This window comes from Notothenia coriiceps, unplaced genomic scaffold, assembly GCF_000735185.1.
Source record: "Notothenia coriiceps isolate Sejong01 unplaced genomic scaffold, NC01 NC01_scaffold00011249, whole genome shotgun sequence".
In the NCBI taxonomy this organism is placed as follows: Eukaryota; Metazoa; Chordata; class Actinopteri; order Perciformes; family Nototheniidae; genus Notothenia; species Notothenia coriiceps.
The window spans coordinates 47530-66442 of NW_011343950.1; the positions used below are offsets into that span (position 1 = coordinate 47530).

Below are 18913 nucleotides of genomic sequence, written 5' to 3' on the forward strand. Positions count from 1 at the left end.
ACGTTCAAAATGCCTCAATTGGACTCCTTTGTTTACTTCCACATAGTGACATCACTATGTAATAGTCGGCTTCTATTTGCCAGCGCTCTAACAAATTGTATATGGCTAAGGGGCGGGACACCTCTAAACGGTTGACCGATCACAAGAGCCGGCTCACACTGTGCAGTAAAATCCAATTATTGTCTAAATCTGATTACTTTGCATGGAAACATGAGCAGTTATCCACAGGAATAATGATTTTAGGTGCTATTAGGAGAGGAAACGTTTTATGAGTGCATGCCAGTTTGTTTTTTTCTCAAAAACTCTTTTCTCCCACTTTTCATAGTGCAGCCTATTGTCGGCCTGACTTACTGTATGTGGGACACAACTATTCATTTTCCTTTTTTTTTGGTTGGTTAATGGTCCAGATTTCAGGAGGAGACGATACGTCTGACACGTCTGCAGCAGGCTATATTTCATCATTGTGCATTTATCTCCACCAGTATTGGGGTCGACCCACTCACAACTGACTCACTTATGGAGGAGTATTTCTTACAAATCCTAAAAGATACAAACAAGTGCAGAGTAGTTTGAAAGAGTGGAGAACCTTTTATGATGGTAAAGCCTGCTGTTTCCTGGCAGTGTATAGTGGTGCAGGAATGAGTCCTAAAACCCAGAAATAACCATGCTGTAGTTCCTTTATATAAATGTGTGTTTGACACAGACATTATTTTCTGTATTAATCCAAAATCACATTGAACCAGGGAGATGCTGCCTTCAGGGTTTGACTACAAAACATGTAATCTCTGTACCAATCTACTGACATATACAGTAATCACACCTTCTCTTGTTTTAACAGGAATGCTGTCAATGGGAACAAAAACCTGTACGCCATCTATGACACAAGGTAAGAATCACTTCATGTATAGAAAGAGTGTTTGGGGTGGTAATGGTATGACGTGTACATTATGTAAATAGTCAATTATTAAACAAGAGATAGAAAAGATACAGTTTCAAAGGCCAATAATATGACATAACAATGGACAGGTCATTTTAATTGTTGGTCTTAAACATGATATTCTGTTTCTCCAAAGCTTGGCAAAAAAATCTTCCACAAAAGTGTTTCAAAAAAAGTTTCCTTCTTTGAATTGAGCCAGAAGTGTCTCTCTTGAATGTATGTGAGAAAGTCTTTGGGAAATCTTCAGCTCACTCTTCCCTGCAGTGATATTGAACTTCTTCCACTTCTGCAAACACTAAAGCAGACAAATAAGAGAGCAGGAGAGAGAAATCTACACATAGCATCGACGTCAAAAAATCTACACAGAAACAATTGAAGTTGAGTGACACAGCAAAGAATCAACAACAATTACTTTTTTAAATCATTATTATAATTATCCCTAAATTATAATTATCTCTGGAGGGAAGAGAGAAAACCCCAAAAAGCAGAGCCCCTTTAACTTGTAATGATACATGATCCATTATTTGATGATTATATCTTTGTATTAAAGTACAATATGTTCCTCTGAGATGTAGTTGAGTAGAAGTATAAAATAGCAGACTGGAATGTAAAAGTACCTTAAAGTTAAATAAAGTAGGCTACACTAAATATACTACTGTTATATATCTCTATACTGATCAAACAAAACAGAGGTGTCTCACACACACATATTGTCTCTTGTAAAAGCACCTCCTCCTCCTCCTCCTCCTCTTCCTCCTCCTGATGCATCTTAACGTAATTGAACTCGTGCACTACTCACTTCAATAACATGCAGAGTGTCACATGGGCTTTAATGATCACCAAGGATTGCCCCGCGCACACTGACACGAGGATTCATAATGAAAACTCACACACTGAGACCTCTCTGAGTTACAACATGATCTGCGAGGGGATAATTTGATGTTCACTCATGCTGCAGCACTTTGCAAGGAGGACCTGTGGAAGGATATTTGAGAGTGGCTAACCGGACCATGGGGAACCGGGGTGAGGCGGCTGTTTCTCGGGTAAACGCTGCTCCTCCCCCCGCCTCTTGAAGCATGTTAACCGGCTTCATAGGCAGACGCAATGTGGAGGGAGCCCCGCGTGGTTTAGCGGAGGTTTGCCTGAGTGTGTACACTTTGTTTTGTTGCACACACACGCCATGTGGGGACCGCTAAAAACGGATCGTTTGCGGGACCTGCTCTCTCTGCCGCTCGTGGTGGCGGTGGTGGTGTGTTGTGTGCAGAGGTGAGCCAGGGTTATTTTAATTATATATTGTAAAAAATGAAATATGCAAGCTGATCTAAGTATCACAATATAAAAGTAATGTAACCAGATTGTGTTCCGTTACTTTTGGATTACTTCTCAAATGCAATAAAAAGTACCAATTCAATAAAAAGTACCAATGCATTCATTTAACAATATTTCATTACAAGTGAACGTCCATTTAAAATCTGATTTAAGTAAAACTCCCGAATTGGCAAAATGTAAAAAGTGAAATGGGTAATTCTGCAGAAAAACGTGTAGATAAACAAAAACTCTGATATATATTATTTTACTTTTTGTAATCTGTGGGGGTTTTTCGGGGGTTTTTGTACCCGAAAGAGTTGGTCCACAATTTAATTTTTGTTAAAGATGAATTATGTTAAAAGTTAAAGAAGCTATATATGTTAATTAAATGCAGTAAAAATACATGTTTTACATTTTTTAAATAAAGTGGAGTAGAAGTGTTATTAAATAAAAATATTCAAGTAAATTACTCGGCTGTGGTTTCACTCGAGACTGGGTAAGTGTTGATATGTGTCCATGTGCTTCGTAATACATCTTTCTATATTTAAAAATGTAAATAATCATTGTAATCCTGCATGTGATCCTTTATTTAAATAATTTGAATAAATCTTTTTTACGTAACTGTAAGAGAATAGTTACCTTTTTGTTAACCTGATTATGTAATCACGTTACTTCCTAAACCTGGTCTGGGGACCGAGGTGTTGTCGTGGTTTTAGACACATTTTACTGGGGATAAGATTTCAACAGTTATAGTTCAACATTTTCCACAAAAAGCAAAATGAATAGCATGATAGGTATTTGATTCAGCAATATTATTTTAGTAACATTTGTTTTAATTTTATAAAACACATTCCTGTTAACTTCACACACTTCAACAAATGGTATTATCATAGATTGTTCTCGGGGCCACAGGGGGTCCAGGCTCAGTGTTACAGGGGCACTGGACCCTGCCGGCCCCCCTAGAACCACCATAACCAGGTGCGCGGACTGGTGGTTCCCCCGGAGAGTTACCATCGATGTTTCTCTCTTTTCAGCGCCAACAAGCCGGGGAACATGTCCTTCGTAAAAGAAACCGTCGACAAACTGCTGAAAGGATATGACATCCGTCTCCGGCCCGACTTTGGAGGTATGTCCCACTTTTCTTGTGTTGCACAAAAATGTGTTCCAGAGTCGTTTCTGTACCTTACGGTTTACTTTAATCTACCTTAACGTGTCGTTCTGTGGGTAAAAATAAGTAGAATATTAAAAGTTTTACCAAATTGCAAAAATAATCACTATCAAAGTATACTTTAAGTACCAAAAATGTAAGTACTAATTATGCCGATTATTTAATTTCTTAATGTTATTAAGAATGTATAGTTAATCAAAGTTATCAAATAAATGTAGTTAATTAAATATACCTTTTTACGTTGCACAACTGATTATGTTCATATTTCTTAGCATTTGACATACAATATTTAATTTTTACTGTTTTACCTCAACTATCTCAAACTCTTACTGTGGTGCAATACTTGACCAAATGTTCTTAGTTACTTTCCATCAGTGGTTCTTAACTTCTTCTTTTTGTAACTGAAGGTAAACCGGTTGCCGTTGGAATGAGTATCGACGTGGCGAGCATAGACATGGTGTCAGAAGTGAACATGGTGAGTTCAATAAAAAGACTTTATTTCCTGTTTGTTTCATCTGTAGTTTGGGTGAACCTTTGTGGACTTATTTTGGTTGGTAACCTGACTAAAATAAAAAGCCTTAATCAGTTCAATATTTAAATAAAAAATGGTGACAGGGAGGCGTGTGGCGCAGTGGATAGAGCCTTGGTGTTGGGATCAGGGGGTCACAGGTCCCACTGCAGTCAGCATGTCGTTGTGTCCCTGGGCAAGACACTTCACCCCAAATTGCTCCTGTGGGGATTGTCCACAGTATTGAGTATGTAAGTATTTATTTATAGAAGGACCATGCATACACAAAAATTAATCTCAGCAAAGAGAAGAGATGCAATATGCCAGATTATAGCTAATAGCTCATTTCCATCTGTGGTCCGTACTTAGTTCCCCAGATTACGCAAATGAAGCCGCTGACCTCACTTCTTCTTCTGCTTTGGGTTTACTGGCAGGCCACAAACAACTTCACGGCGTATACTGCCACCCGAAGTCCCCGGCCGGAAGTCCCCGGAGTTGGGGACTGGCTTCAGTAGAAGCTGCTGGGACTCCCAGCAGCTTCTACTGAAGCCTTCCGAGTAAATCGCCAGAACGCCGACACCTCCTCATCACTCCACCGCTCCCATGTTTTTTTTTGTGTTGCCATAAGTCTTATGGCAACACAAAAAAAAACATGGGAGCGGTGGAGTGATGAGGAGGTGTCGGCGTTCTGGCGATTTACTCGGAAGGCTTCAGTAGAAGCTGCTGGGNGTTAGCTCTTAGCACTCAGAGCTCACAGCTCTTCATATCTGTTCAGAAACTAGACAAAAGTTAAACAAGTACAAACCACATACTGNTTGGTGCGCGGGGCTAATGCTAATGCTAATAATGCTAATGCCAGCAAATACAATGGCGGCTTCACAAAACCTTTCCGAGTTTTACGGGGCGTGGTTTGCAATTCGCCCAGCCAATCAGAAATTGGAACTTTTTTCTCCCCAGGAAAAAAGGGGGTGAAAAAGTTCTCATGAACTAAGTTCTCTTTTTGGTGTGAACGCAAAATCCCAGGAACTATCTGAACTTTTTGTATCTCAGCCTGTGGAGTGAGACTATGGAACAGTGTGAATGTGGAGCTAAAGCGATGTCCAGACATTAACCATTTCAAGAGGAAATACAGAGAAATTATTTTCTCGAGGTACAGGGATGGGGAAGGTGTTTGACTATGTGTATGTGTATATGTATATATATGTCAATCAACAGGTAAAGCAGATTAATAATACTAATAATATCAATAATAATGCATACAAATGATAATTATTGCAGATTATAGATTATAAATAAATCATTTAGGGACAAGGGGGTGAGATTAAATAAATTATACTTCTTCTCACTCCTTTGTGAACACTAGATGTGGCACTGTTTATGTTGCTAATGCTGTTGTTGTTGTTGTTGTTGTTGTTGTTGTTATTTCTCTTAAATGACTATGCACTGCAACATTTTTTTTGTAATTACTTATTTTACTTGTTCGAAATAAATGTATCAATCAAAAAAATCAATCAAATCAAACTAAAAGGGAAAAGTACGGGGAAAAGTACTCCGGTGTGAAAGCGCCTATAATCATTTGTATGATCGAGAACAAGAAATGTCAACATATACGTATGTTCTTTACAATATGAATTATGTCGGTGCAGTGTGTAATTTTAAAGCAGTTAATATATTTTAAATTGTCGTCTTGAGTGGTTTGGTTATCTGCTGTTTCACGTTATGGCTCAGCTCATCATGGTTCACTGGCTGTGTGACTCCAGCACTGAAGATTTAATAGTCCAGTTACAGAGGTCAGTGTGTTCAGAGCTGTCTTCTCCGTTCAGACATATAAAACAAGATAGACCTCCTTGTGTGGGTCACTGTGTGGGTCACTGTGTGGGTCACTGTGTGTGTGGGTCACTCTGTGTGTGTGTGTGTGTGTGTGTGTGTGTGTGTGTGTGTGTGTGTGTGTGTGTGTGTGTGTGTGTGTGTGTGCGTGTGTGTGTGTGTGTGTTTGCCATGTATCATTGGTGTGAACTGCTGACAGAGTCTGATGCTCCATCACCCGCCACCAGGAGAAAATATCCTCCGGCTCGCTGTCCTGACAAGATGAAATATATCTGGTCCCAGCAGGACAGTGAGAACTGAGACTCAGATTTAGTAAAATATTTGCATGGTTGAAAAGATTTAGTTGACATGTTACATAATAATAATCTTTGTGTCGGGATCATGATCACTCTGTCTGTTTTTTTTATTATTCATTAATGTAAACGTATCCACAGCTTAAATTGACCGTACATCTTTCTGCGGATTGGTATGACAGCACACTTAATCCTCCTTAGTAACGGTCTGCTCTCCTTAACAACCGTCTGCTAGCAAAAATTAACAGACCCCAGGAATTTCCAAATCGACCAATCAGAATCAAGTATTGAAACTAATTTGAGTATATTTTTTAATGCACGGCTTTCGATTGAAAGTTTAATAAACATGTATACTTTGTTTCTATATCATTCGCTTTGATAATCTATAATTAATTTTAGCACTTAACCAAGCCTAATTTCATTTTTAGTGATCACGCCCACTCTTAACTCGAGAGAAGCTACTCTACTCGAGCACTCGGCCTCCTCATTCTCGATTATATCATCCTGTCTGTGTTAATGCAGATGGTACAGAGAGAAAAATATATTCTGCTCATAGCCGGAGGCAAAGTACACATCTGAAAATAAACAATCCCAGTGCCACTTGAGCATGTGCTAAAAGTTGTTTACTCCTGATACAGTGAATTATAAAACACCAGGAGCTGTTTGCACCCTTTCCATAAGGCATTAAAGAAACAGTTCCATGTTAAATATTCAAATATATCCACTAGTGCTGCAAAATATTTATATTTGTTATCTTCAATGCAACTTCAATAAACGTTATAAGACATTGCGAAAGACGAGCATATTGAACTAAGTTAACCAACACTTAAGCTAAATGAAAATGAAGAATCTGCAACCACAGGAGTCAAATGTAATTGGAAACTGATTGTATAAAGGAACAGATGCCACGTCATTGCAGTTTGAAAAGTGAAGAGTAATGACAGCGCAATGAGTGGTGTGTCCTGCATTCTGTCAGGTCAGTGAAGGCGTCACACAGATGTCCGAGTGAAGAAGTGTCAGTCCTCTGATGGAAAAGACGTCTGATGAAAGTAATATGGGAAGAAGAAAAAAAAATGTGTGCAGGCGCAGAGAAAAAGCAAAGCTCAACACAATGACGCCATTACGGCCAATAACACATATTTTCATTGTGTAATCTTTTGATGATTTTCTAGATTAATTGTAAATCCAAAAATTGTGAAAAATGTCCATCCTGGTTTTCAAAGTCTAACTCAGCATCTTAACTGTTCTGAGAGATACTTAAATATTCATCTGCCTGTAGATAGACGATGTAATAAGCTGTTTTAATTCTATAATAATCATATTTAATTCATGCATACAGCTATCCTTATACACAAGGCTTTAACTATGATTATCTTCATTGTCGATTAACCTGCAGAATATTTCCTAAGGGTTTAATAGTTTGGTGTGTTAAATGTAAGAACATATTGGAAACCATAGATCCTAGTTTCTCAGAGTCCAAGGTTAAGTTCAAAACCAGTAGATATTCGCTTTTATATTATATGTAAACAATGAAAAGCTGGATATCTGCATATTTTGGATACTGAAGTTGGCATTTTTGCTTTGGAAACTAATTAAGAATCAATTGATTATTGTTGCAGCTCTAGCTTCTGCAGGCTTGGCTGAAATGATCCATATTTGAGAGACATTTTCTGACATTTTTGCTGAAAATATACAGTCGGACGATCGGATCGGTCTTTTGTTGCAGCTCTGCAAACTAAACTCCATCTGATGGTGAAATCCTTGGGTTAAATCATCAGCCTGATTTGCGAAAGCTGCTGATTGGCTGCTCTGCAAAGTGTATGTGTGCCCAGGTGTGATTATGTCCGTTATTAGCTGCAACTTTTAATGTGTTAAAAGGATAGGGGCTACATTTGGTAAATCGGTGTAGTGGTTTGTGCTTTGTTTAGAGTCGTGCTGTAAGAGAAGGCAGCAGACAGAGTGGATCTGCAGTGCAGCTCTTGTCTCTTTTCATTTACTTTCACAACATCCTGTTAGTGGTGTTTCTTTCTCCACATTTGTTCCAGAGGAGCAGGAAAGTTGTGAATTATCTGCAGTCTCGTCACACTACCAAAAGAGGTTATGTTTTCTGTTTGTTTTCCTGCAGTATTACACTAAACGTGACATAATAATAACACATTTAAATACACTACTACCCTACTGTAGGTAACTTAAATATCGTTATCACACTGCTATGTTGAATACTTGATTCTGATTTGGACATTCCAGATGTTGTTAAGGGCTAAGAGTTTTCATCTGTCAGAAAACACAGTGAAATACTTTTTTAATATATCCTTTTAGATTTGTGGAGAGCAGGAAACTTAGGATTCCTGATGACTAAACTGTGACCAGTAAAGAAAAGAAATAGAGAACAAGTGAAGGAAAGAAGTTGAAAGACAGAGAAAAGCAGAAGAAGACAGACAGACAGACAGACAGACAGACAGACAGACAGGAAGTAAACACTAAAGGGAACAGCAGGAGAAGACAGACAGGAAGTAAACACTCATGGGAACAGCAGAAGAAGACAGACAGGAAGTAAACACTAAAGGGAACAGCAGAAGAAGACAGACAGGAAGTAAACACTAAAGGGAACAGCAGAAGAAGACAGACAGGAAGTAAAAACTGAAGGGAACAGCAGAAGAAGACAGACAGGAAGTAAACACTAAAGGGAACAGCAGGAGAAGACAGACAGGAAGTAAACACTTGAAGGGAACAGCAGAAGAAAGACAGACAGGAAGTAAACACTATGGGAACAGCAGAAGAAGACCGACAGGAAGTAAACACTAAAAGAACACAGTATGGGCTCTGGAGGTGTTTAAAGACTTAATGGAGGAGAAATTGTGAACATATTTGGACAGTTACAGAAACCTCGATCAGTCTGCTACGTTGCTGTCACCGCCGCTTCTGGCGTTGGTAAGAAGGGGGAACAGAGTATTTTTTTTCCAGCCTCAGTCTTTCTCCTTGAACAGACTCAGAGAGAAGTGGAGTAAAGGTGTCGGCGGCGAGCTTTCAAACAGCCGGTCACACAAGCACAGTGCTGCCCGTTATAAACCGTGTGGGCGGCTGCAGAGCTGTTGTCTAGGAAATGAGAGTATTAATACAATTCTCACTTGACTTGCTGCACTCCTGTATTTATAGTTGGAAATGAAAATCGCCTAGTGTCCTTTTCTATTCTGATGATATTTTTGAAACCTCTAACTTATCCTGATATCCAAGTTACACACAGGGTTGGGAGGGTTACTTCCTACTTACTAGGGTTACTTACAATGTATTTGGTTACATTACTAGTTACCAGTAAAACTAATTAAACAGGGACGTTGAGATTGTTCATAGTGCAATCAAACCTTTCTGATTTATTTCATTTATTTTTCAGAACGTCTTTACCAAATAATGCTTAAAAAGGAAGTGGACTAGACAAAATTGGCCATTTACAAAGTGGTTGGGACATTTCCTCAAGCTTAAATTACACCTATACTTTTGAAGTACTTTGCCCACCTCCAGCTGTAGGAACAGAATGCAGTTTCTGTGTATTTATTTGGGACTTTATCGCCCACACTTCGCAGAGACACACCTGTCCATGTAAAAACCCTCCTAACTGTAATGCTCATCCTCCCTGAGGTGATGTTAGACATTATTCAGTATCCACAGTGAGAGTCAGCAGGAATCCATCATGTGTTTAACCCCCCCGTCCACTGGGACACTTTAACATTATCCACCTGCTGCCTGGAGGAAGTGTTAGCCTTAAGAACCGCAGACTACAGATTACATTACATGTCACTTGTTAGACACTTTTATCCAAATCGACTTACATACTCATACTGTGGACAATCCCCACAGGAGCAATTTTGGGGTGAAGTGACTTGCCCAGGGACACAACGACATGCTGACTGTAGTGGGACTCGAACTTGCTATCCCCTGATTCGAAGTCCAGCACACTATCCACTGAGCCAAAGCTCAGATAATATTGAAGGAGGTTAGTTAATGAGTCAGACCGATCAAACAGCCCTAAGATCCAGCTCGGTATTCTGATTGTTTTCTTCTGAGAAAAAAGTTAGAAAAAAAATGATTTAGAATATTTTTTTCTGAAAGTCTATAAAATAAATAATCGAATCCAATGATCTCAAATGTTTTCCTACTTACAAATACAAGTAGGAGCATTTTGATGTTGTATGTGCAATGCGGCGATTTGAGAACATTTAAATATGGGTCTCTGAAAGCTTGTGTATATTCCCTCGTTAATATCTAGTGGAATGATTGAAATCATTTAATGAAAGGCTTCACAAGGGTGTGTGGGAGGAAGCAGGGACACGGATCACTTTTGAATTCTCCTGGGATCTTTTATTTGACTCATGCAGAGATGGAAACCCTCCTCCTGCACGGTGTCTCTGACACAGTCTGTTCCTGTTCTACGGGCAGACGTCAGGGTGTCAGGTTGAAATAAACGATGTTTGACTGGCACACAGTAACCGTGACTGAGCGGGAGAGCGTGAACTCTCCGAGCCGAACAGGACACGACAGCCTCGTCCTCCCACTGGGACTCATTTACTCTGCGGTGCTGAAACAAACCTCCTTCTGTCTGCTGGGGTTTACGTATCCGACACCTAACAGCAACACCTCAAATCAGAGTAAAGACGGTGGATTTGGAAACCTCTATGGCATGGCCTCTGAAAGCTTTTGGATATCAGATATGTTTCTTTATAATGTAATTACCATTTGATGGAATATAACACTCAAAGTTTCAAGTCTAGACGGTCAATTCAATATTATCATTAATGACTTTCAGTGGAATTGTAGACTTATAGCACACTATTAAAATACTGTAATTTAATATATTTTGTTACTTTCCACCATAGTTGATTATTACAGAACAAGCTCTGACTCCACATTCAGATTTAGTCTCATTAATATCTGTCAAAATACTCTATAAGCGACTTTTGAACATCGGAGAATAAATACTGACTGTACACACACACTGAATTATTCATAGGGATCAATATTATGTTGTATTATACTGTCAGTCAAAGCACATTGTGTAATTTATCCCAAACACAAATACAGTTCGTCATGATGCATTCGCCTCGTTGATCCAAATGTGTTCGAGTAGTCAAGAAAAATAATTCAATTCTTTATTTTGTCAAAATGAAGTCAGCAGTTTCTGACTAATTATTCGTTTTGTGTAGAAACCAAACCTTGTATTGATCGTAACATCCGAAGCAAATCTAAGCGTTTTTTTATTAATACTCTTTGTTTTGAATATGCGACTGCAGCACAGGATTGAAATGTTGGCGTTTTCTGCACTGCCAAGTTTTTGTTTATTTCCTGAGACTTGCTTATTTATTTAAGAGAACATTAGTCAGCAGAACAATCGGCCAATCAATTATTCAAAATAGCTGAATGAGTTGCATGTTTGGCCGGTAAGGTGTAATGAAATGTATCTTTTAATCTATAGATTTATCCATCTTTCTATCAATTGCGGGTGTAAACTTTTGGTATCCCACACTTCAATTGAATATCGTTTACAATAATTTGTTAAAGAGGCCTATTATGCTATTTGGGGGTCTCCCTTTCCTGTAGTGTGTCTATCGGTTTTTGGCCTGCAAAGGCTAAAATCCCTGTGTTCCCCCCAGAGAGTTTCTCTCCCACTCTCCCCCTTGCATGAAACACCCTCCTTTGTTTACTACCAAAACATAGTGACATCAATATGTAACACTCAGGCAGGGGCGGACTGGGAATCTGCCCAGGACTCTCGACCGGCCCCTTCGGACCGCAGCCTATCTGACCGGCCCACATCGTCCGACCGGCCCACTTCAGTACCGGCCCATCGGGATTCGTCCCACTGCACTCAGGCTTCTATTGGCTAGCGCTCCAACACATTGTACATGGTAGGCTTAGGGGCGGGACATCACTAAGCGGTTGACCAATCACAACAGAGCCGGCCAGCTAACCAATCAGGGCAGAGTGGGCTCTGGTTTCAGACAGAGGGTGAAAAGAGGTGCTGCAGCACAGGCGTATGAGAAAAATAAATAGCTTTTTGAACATTAAGGCATGAGACAATCCTAACATATCAATGGTAAAAGATATCTATCTCTCTGATATGTGCAGTGTGTTGTGTGGTCACTAGATGAAGCACGGTGCGGATGCTGTGGCTGCAGAAATGTAAATCTATATTGTAGTAAAGTGTTTATTGTGAAGTGTCTGCAGGGTTCAGAGCTGTGCAGACAACAGCTGAGAGGTTGTTATGAGACAGGTGTGAGATACGGTGCCCTCGGGCACACTGATGAGCATCACAGCTGTTTGACCATCTATAAATATGATCATCTATAAATATCACCTTTTTTTTTACCAAAAATCCATCCTCGGCTCCGGGCTGCAGACATCCAGTATTTGACACATTTTAGAAGAGTCCGGCTTCAGTGTGGTCTACATTGTTGGCCTGAAGAGAAGACATTCGTATACACACTTTAATATGCTTTTGTTCCATAATGTGCATTTTTTAGATATTCTATGGAGATGTATTTTTCCACTGTTGAGTGATACATTATTATTTGTTTAGCTCAGTGCCTCGTTTATCTGTTGCTGCTTTCACCAAATGATTTCCCAATTTTAGATAAACAGAGTACATTTCATCTAATATTATAAGTGCACAGTGCATGGCAGAAGATCCTGAACGTAGCACAATTTTGAAACAGGAATAGTGTTTGATCAAGCTGTCATATACCCAAAGTTTGTCAGTACAATTGCATTCATCTGACTTTTATTTATGGTGAGTATAAGTACATTCTTCTATGTCCCCCCCTCAGGACTACACGCTGACGATGTACTTCCAGCAGTACTGGAGGGATAAGAGGCTGGCGTACCTGGCATCCCTCTGAACCTGACGCTGGACAACCGAGTGGCCGACCAGCTGTGGGTCCCCGACACCTACTTCCTCAACGACAAGAAGTCCTTCGTCCACGGAGTCACCGTCAAGAACCGGATGATCCGGCTGCACCCGGACGGCACCGTGCTTACGGCCTCCGGTGAGGAAAGATTTTACTTTACACGATAACATAGTTTGCAGGACCCTTATTTCCGCAGTGCAACTCTTCACCATGTAATGCAAACTCAAAATCTCGTCTCGATAGATTCAAATATGTTTAGGTTTTGATAATACGGACAAAAAACATTTTCATACATTGATTAATTTTGTGATTTCAGCTATTTTGCTCCATTCTCCTTTCAGACTAGTGGAAAGAACAATCTAAAGTCAACAATTATGAGTTTATTTGAATAACTTTGTGTCACGATTCTTTGTTGTGTCACGTTTTAAGTTTGTGTGTCTGGTAGTGGGTGTTTTGCTGTTCTCCTTGTCATGTTTTCCTCCCTGTGTATTGTCTGGTCTTTCTCCTGTGTTTTCTGTCTGTCGTTAGTTTCCCTGGTGTGTCTAATTTCCTGATGTTTTCATCTGTTTCCCTTCTGTGTCTCCTGTGCTCATCAGCGTCAGTCCGCCCCTGATTGTTCCCACCTGTGTCTTATGGTCATGTGTTTAAATTCCCCTGTCTCCCAGTGTTCAGTGTCAGTTCGTTTTGTCCTTGCTGTCAGGTCTATGCTCTTTTGTAAATCGTGAAAAGTTTTGTTCCTCACCACGTGAGCGATTACTTTTTTGTTCTCATTTTTTGTCATCTCATCCTGAGATTAGTTAGTGACCATTTGTTGCTGTATTTTGGAAAATAAAGTATCCTACCAATACTTTACCTCTGTCTCCCGGGTCGTGCAATTGGTTCCTATCTCCTAAGTGCCTGAGCTCGTAACAGAAACCCATTTTAGATTTAGCTATGTCCACATCCGCATGATGAAAGCATTGACACATTGTCAGAGAAATATGAATTTGACAGTTACAGTTGCTTTATAGTTGCCTATTATAATACTTGGGGGGCACCGCAATATCACGTGAGGCTGGCTGGCTTGACCGCAGTAAATAGAGGACGCTGTTAAGGGGGCTACAACTACAACAAGATGAACATATTTGACGTGATTTAATTGTAATACACGTTTCAAAATGATGCCGAAGCAACAACATACTGATACCGGATAGTAAAAACCATGAATTAAGGCTTTGACAAGTCTGCAACAGACGGCAGGAAGAAAGACAGGAAGTAAACACCGAAGGGAACATCAGAANATGCTGTCTAATCAGCATCTTGATATGCCACACCTGTGAGGTGGGATGGATTATCTCGGCAAAGGAGAAGTGCTCACTATCACAGATTTTTTCAGATTTGTGAACAATATTTCAGAGAAATGGTTATTTTGTGTGTATAGAAAATGTTTTAGATCTTTGAGTTCATCTCATGAAAAATGGGAGCAAAAACAAAAGTGTTGCATTTATATTTTTGTTCAGTGAAAGAAATGCGACTTGTTGGATGTGATACAACACATGACATTTGACCCACTTTGCTTAATTACACAGAGATTAAGTTGGTGTCGCAGCTAAGAGCTCGTGTTTGGATCAGATGTAATCACTAGAATGCATCACAATATGCAGATGTTGCTGATGTTATGTGTGAGTGTTGGCACAGTTTCACTCACGGGTGTTGACCTTTTAGCTTTGTATTTAAGTTGCCTGTAAACTGTTGTGTGTGAAGTACAACTGAGGGACTCTAGTGAAGTACTGTACCTACAAACATCGATGAGGTACTTTTATCTGAGTACTTTCATTTTATTCCACTCATTCTACTAATATATTGTACTTTTAATTCCAGAACATTTTGTTGACAGCTTTCGTTGACTTTACAAACCGCTGTAAACAAAGTACTTAAAATTAGCGCCACTTTTACCAGCTAAAATAAACACACTCTTGCATCAACTAAATATATTTATATACGATATGTGCTTCTGAAACGGGCCATTATGCATAACGTGTACTTTTGTAACAGAGTATTCTTGTGTTTTTATACTGCCACTTTTAAAACGTTGGAATATGCTGCTGATAGTAAACTGTCAATTATATTTGCCACTTTATTGATTTTGAAAAAATTATTATTTCATTAATCCAAGTTTATGTTGAGAACGAGCCCTGTGAAATGCAAAAACACTCACTCATACTGTGCTGTACATGCCGTAGATGCCCATAATCTGTGTGTGTGTGTGTGTGTGTGTGTGTGTGTGTGTGTGTGTGTGTGTGTGTGTGTGTGTGTGTGTGTGTGTGTGTGTGTGTGTGTGTGTGTGTGATTTATGTCCAATCTAACAGTATTGCATTAATCCAGCAACTGTGGTGTTAGAAGGCAGTCATTTAGATTGACCCCCTTCAGCCAGTCTGTGGATTATCGTCTCAAAGACACTCCACATTGTCTCAAATAAGTCTTTGTAGAGCTGCGTGACGTGAGCACATGAATCTTCTCTTAGGAGCACAAATTACTTTTGCATATTATTAAACAAATACAGCAAAAGGTATAAGAGGAGACCCTAATGGTGAAATGTACGGTGTTACAACAGCAAAGGGGACAAAGAGGGAAATAATTGTCCTAGACTCCTAGATACGACGTGCATGACCAACCCTGACGTCTGTTATGTCCTTTAAGGAGATAGGCTGCTTCAGCCATAATGTTGTTGTTCCCATTCTGTGACCGGGCAACCCTAGGTCACAGATGGTTTATTGTTGCGGGTGCACTGGGACACTTCCTTCTTTGTGTTTGTGGACTCCAAGGTGTGAAATCTTCGAGGCCATAAGTATCGGACGCAAGTGACTCAGTGTTCCCAACTGTTTAGACTATCTTCTCAAAATATGTTGATTACTCTCTGTGAAACCAGTTAAATGGGCTAACGAGAGAAGCTCCTAAATAAACCATCAGTGTTTGACATCAAAGCTCCTGCTCTTCCCGTGTCTCTTTCCTGAGTCGGTGACTCCCACTACATTGCTACACAGAAGTTTCCCTTACAAGTATCTTTGCAATTAATGTTTCAATTTGTACTTAGCTAAAAAGCTGTGCACATATTTCTACAGCGATAAGAACTGACCTGTAGGAATGGGTCCTAAAAACCCAAATAAGTTAGCATTTTAGCACTTCCTGTTTCCATCTTTTGGCTTTTTAAAGATGCCTAAAATAGGATTGGTGGTTTACACAAGCTTAATAATTTTCTTCTGTAGTAAAACACTGGGTAATTTCAAGCTTTTACACATCTTAAAAACGGCTGTAGCTAACAAGTGTCTAAATGAGACTACTAGATGTCAGCATGCCAAACTTTAGCTGCCTTTAGCTTAATGGCTATAACACAGTGAAGTCATGCTACGGTGGATAGCTATGTTGGTAAATAGGCAGTTATGATAAAGCAATATCATATTAGGTGACCATAGAACAAATATCTGATCCTTTGTTTTCTGGTACTCAGTACAAATTGTTTTGCAGCTTTTTTAAGGCAGAAGTATTGCTAATGATCACAGGAAGCACAATTTTTTGTGATGAGAAGTTCTCAAGAAAGCTGCAAAAGCAATACCACAGGCAAATCAAATGGCCCCATAAACAGATATATTTATAACGGACACTGTACTAATTGTATCAAAGCAGAGACTACAAAGACTAAAAGAGACCTTAGATAAATCTGAATGAACCAAAAAGATATCTCATCATGTGTCTATTTCAGTCAACTAAATGAAATAAAACGTAAACAACATGATAAACCCACTAGAACACCATTACTCAAACCATTAGGGTTAGGGTTACTGCTTGTGGCCAGATTTAAACTAGCAGCTGTTAAATATTTAAATATGTTTACCCTTACTCTAACCCTAGCCTTAACACCAACACTATCCTTTAAATTGTCACATATATTTACCAACACAGTTTGCAGTTGTTGTTGTTGTTCTTGTTGTTGTTGTTGTTGTTGTTCACAATGTTGTATTCTCACAGGGTTTCCAATTATGGTTAGAGCCCGGAAACTCACTATTCGAGAGCAACAACCTCTCAAAGTTGTTCTGTTGCTCTTCTGTCTTGAGTCGCTCCAGTCTTGTGTTGAGTTTTATGTGTCTCTCTTCATATACAGTAAACTGACATTGTAAGAGATTGGTGTGGGCTAGCTTCTCGCTAAAATAGTCAAAGAATGAAAGAAGGTGGATGTTTTAATACGTTAACGGACAAATCTGTTCAGTCACTTCGGTATCAATATCTGAAGTAAAGAAAATAGTCTCGTCTTTGAAGGTTTGTTTTAACATCAGCCAGCTGTAAACTGTGATATTTGACCTGCAGAAACATGCAATGCTGAGAAGATAAACCCCTTTGAAAGGTTTCCTTAGCGTATTAAGAGTATATTGAGCTGGGGAACACAGGACCCTGGAACATATCTACACACGATGTAGAGTGTGTTCTGCAGAGAGGTGATTACCATCGGCAGCAGAGGAAGGTCTCTGCAGATCTAAAGCCTGCAGAGTGCTGTCCATTAGCTCAGAGGATTAGCAAAGGGTTAATGCAGTCGAGAAAACGGGAAACACTGCAGCCAGCAGCGTAACTCCTACACTAATAACCCTTACAATGTACTTTTACTGGGACATGGCTTTTAATAGAACAATCTCTGGTCAATAAAGAACATCTCTTTCTCTAGCTAGCATTGTTTTTGTTGGATATGGAGAAGTTTACTTTGATGTTTCTTGTGTAATAGATGCGCTTGAAGTTCATAGATCTTTAGATTAAAATACAGCACAAACATGTCTAAATACATTTTATACAAACTCAATGCTAAGAAATATACATGTAATTAGTGTTGAAATGTAACTAAGTACATCCACAAAAGTACAATTTTGAGGGACTAGGTTCATTTAGTCGAGTACTTTATTTATTTATGTACAGTTTTGAGGTATTTGGACCTTACTTGAGTGTTTCCATTAATAATCTAGGCATATTTCTGCTTCTTTATACTTCTAATCCGCTACATGTCAGAGGGAGCTATTGTATTTTATACTTGTAAACAAGTTAGATACCATTGGTTATTTTTCAGATTCATAACAGGGGCGGACTGGCCATTGGGAATACCGGGAGTTTTCCCGGTGGGCCGGTGCTGTGCGTGGGCCTAAATCCTACCGGCCCACATTTGTAAGTATTCCGGCCACTCCCTGAAGTGGCCCACTGGGCTGGGCTGGGTCGTTTTGATAGGCTACCTATGTTTTATCTATCAGATAGTTTCACTTTCACACATCAGGCCCGTAGCAGCTGTCAGTGAACGATCAGGAGTGAGTGACTGAGAGACCTAGCTGGCAGTTGCTTACAGATGGATAAACAAGCTCCAAAGCGTGAAGGCGTTTTTGTATAGTTTGTGTATACAGTATACAGTATTGTAGCGAGCCCTGGGTTCAGAGGGAGGGGCTTGCATAGGGGAGGGGAGGGGGGGTTGGAAGGGAAACTGGGTTCAGGGGGAGTGGCTGTACACGTAGGATCGAAAAGGGGGAAGTGACGTCTGATTCAGAGGTCGCGCGGTTGTGGAGAAGAACGTGTTGCCCACATTCTGTTACTGAGTTTAGGCTAGTTAGCTAGCAGGTTTATTGTTTTGGGTGCAGTCACTTTTGCCTCCACTTGCTGTTCAAATAAATGAATAAATGTTGAAAAAAGTAAATCTGTTTACAGTTCTGTTTCATGGGTGTTGAGAGATGTATCCATAGATCTCCTAATGTTGCTCTCAAATTGCACCAGATTGATGCATTTAACTTAGCATGCCCCCCGGACCCCCCTAGAGGAGGTGAGGTCCACCACCTGTCCGCACCCCCAACATAAAATGCATAGGATTTTTTTGTTAAGTAACACCGGCCGGCCGATACATGCCGCGCATTAAGTGGGCCTGTCAATTAATCCCTGGGCCACTTTTTCCCCCCAGTCCGCCCCTGCATACAG

At 39.8% G+C, this 18913-nt stretch overlaps 2 protein-coding genes across 2 annotated transcripts in view; one reads left to right on the forward strand and one right to left on the reverse strand.

Annotated features, from left to right (window-relative positions):
- Positions 1–1705, reverse strand: part of LOC104946646 (gamma-aminobutyric acid receptor subunit alpha-5-like) — a 34105-nt gene extending 32400 nt beyond the window's left edge. Inside the window, exons 1-2 of the mRNA XM_010772522.1 lie at positions 1667–1705; positions 1190–1232 (exon numbers count right to left, since the gene is read on the reverse strand). Coding sequence (XP_010770824.1) covers positions 1190–1232; positions 1667–1705 — 82 coding nt within the window. The remainder of the gene's footprint in view (positions 1–1189; positions 1233–1666) is intronic.
- A 412-nt stretch (positions 1706–2117) lies between these two features.
- LOC104946647 (gamma-aminobutyric acid receptor subunit beta-3-like) lies at positions 2118–13286 on the forward strand. Its single transcript, XM_010772523.1, is given in 6 exon segments — positions 2118–2203; positions 3280–3371; positions 3821–3888; positions 12860–12914; positions 12917–13078; positions 13282–13286. Coding segments are annotated over 6 exon segments (468 nt in total).
- The last annotated feature ends 5627 nt before the right edge of the window (positions 13287–18913 follow it).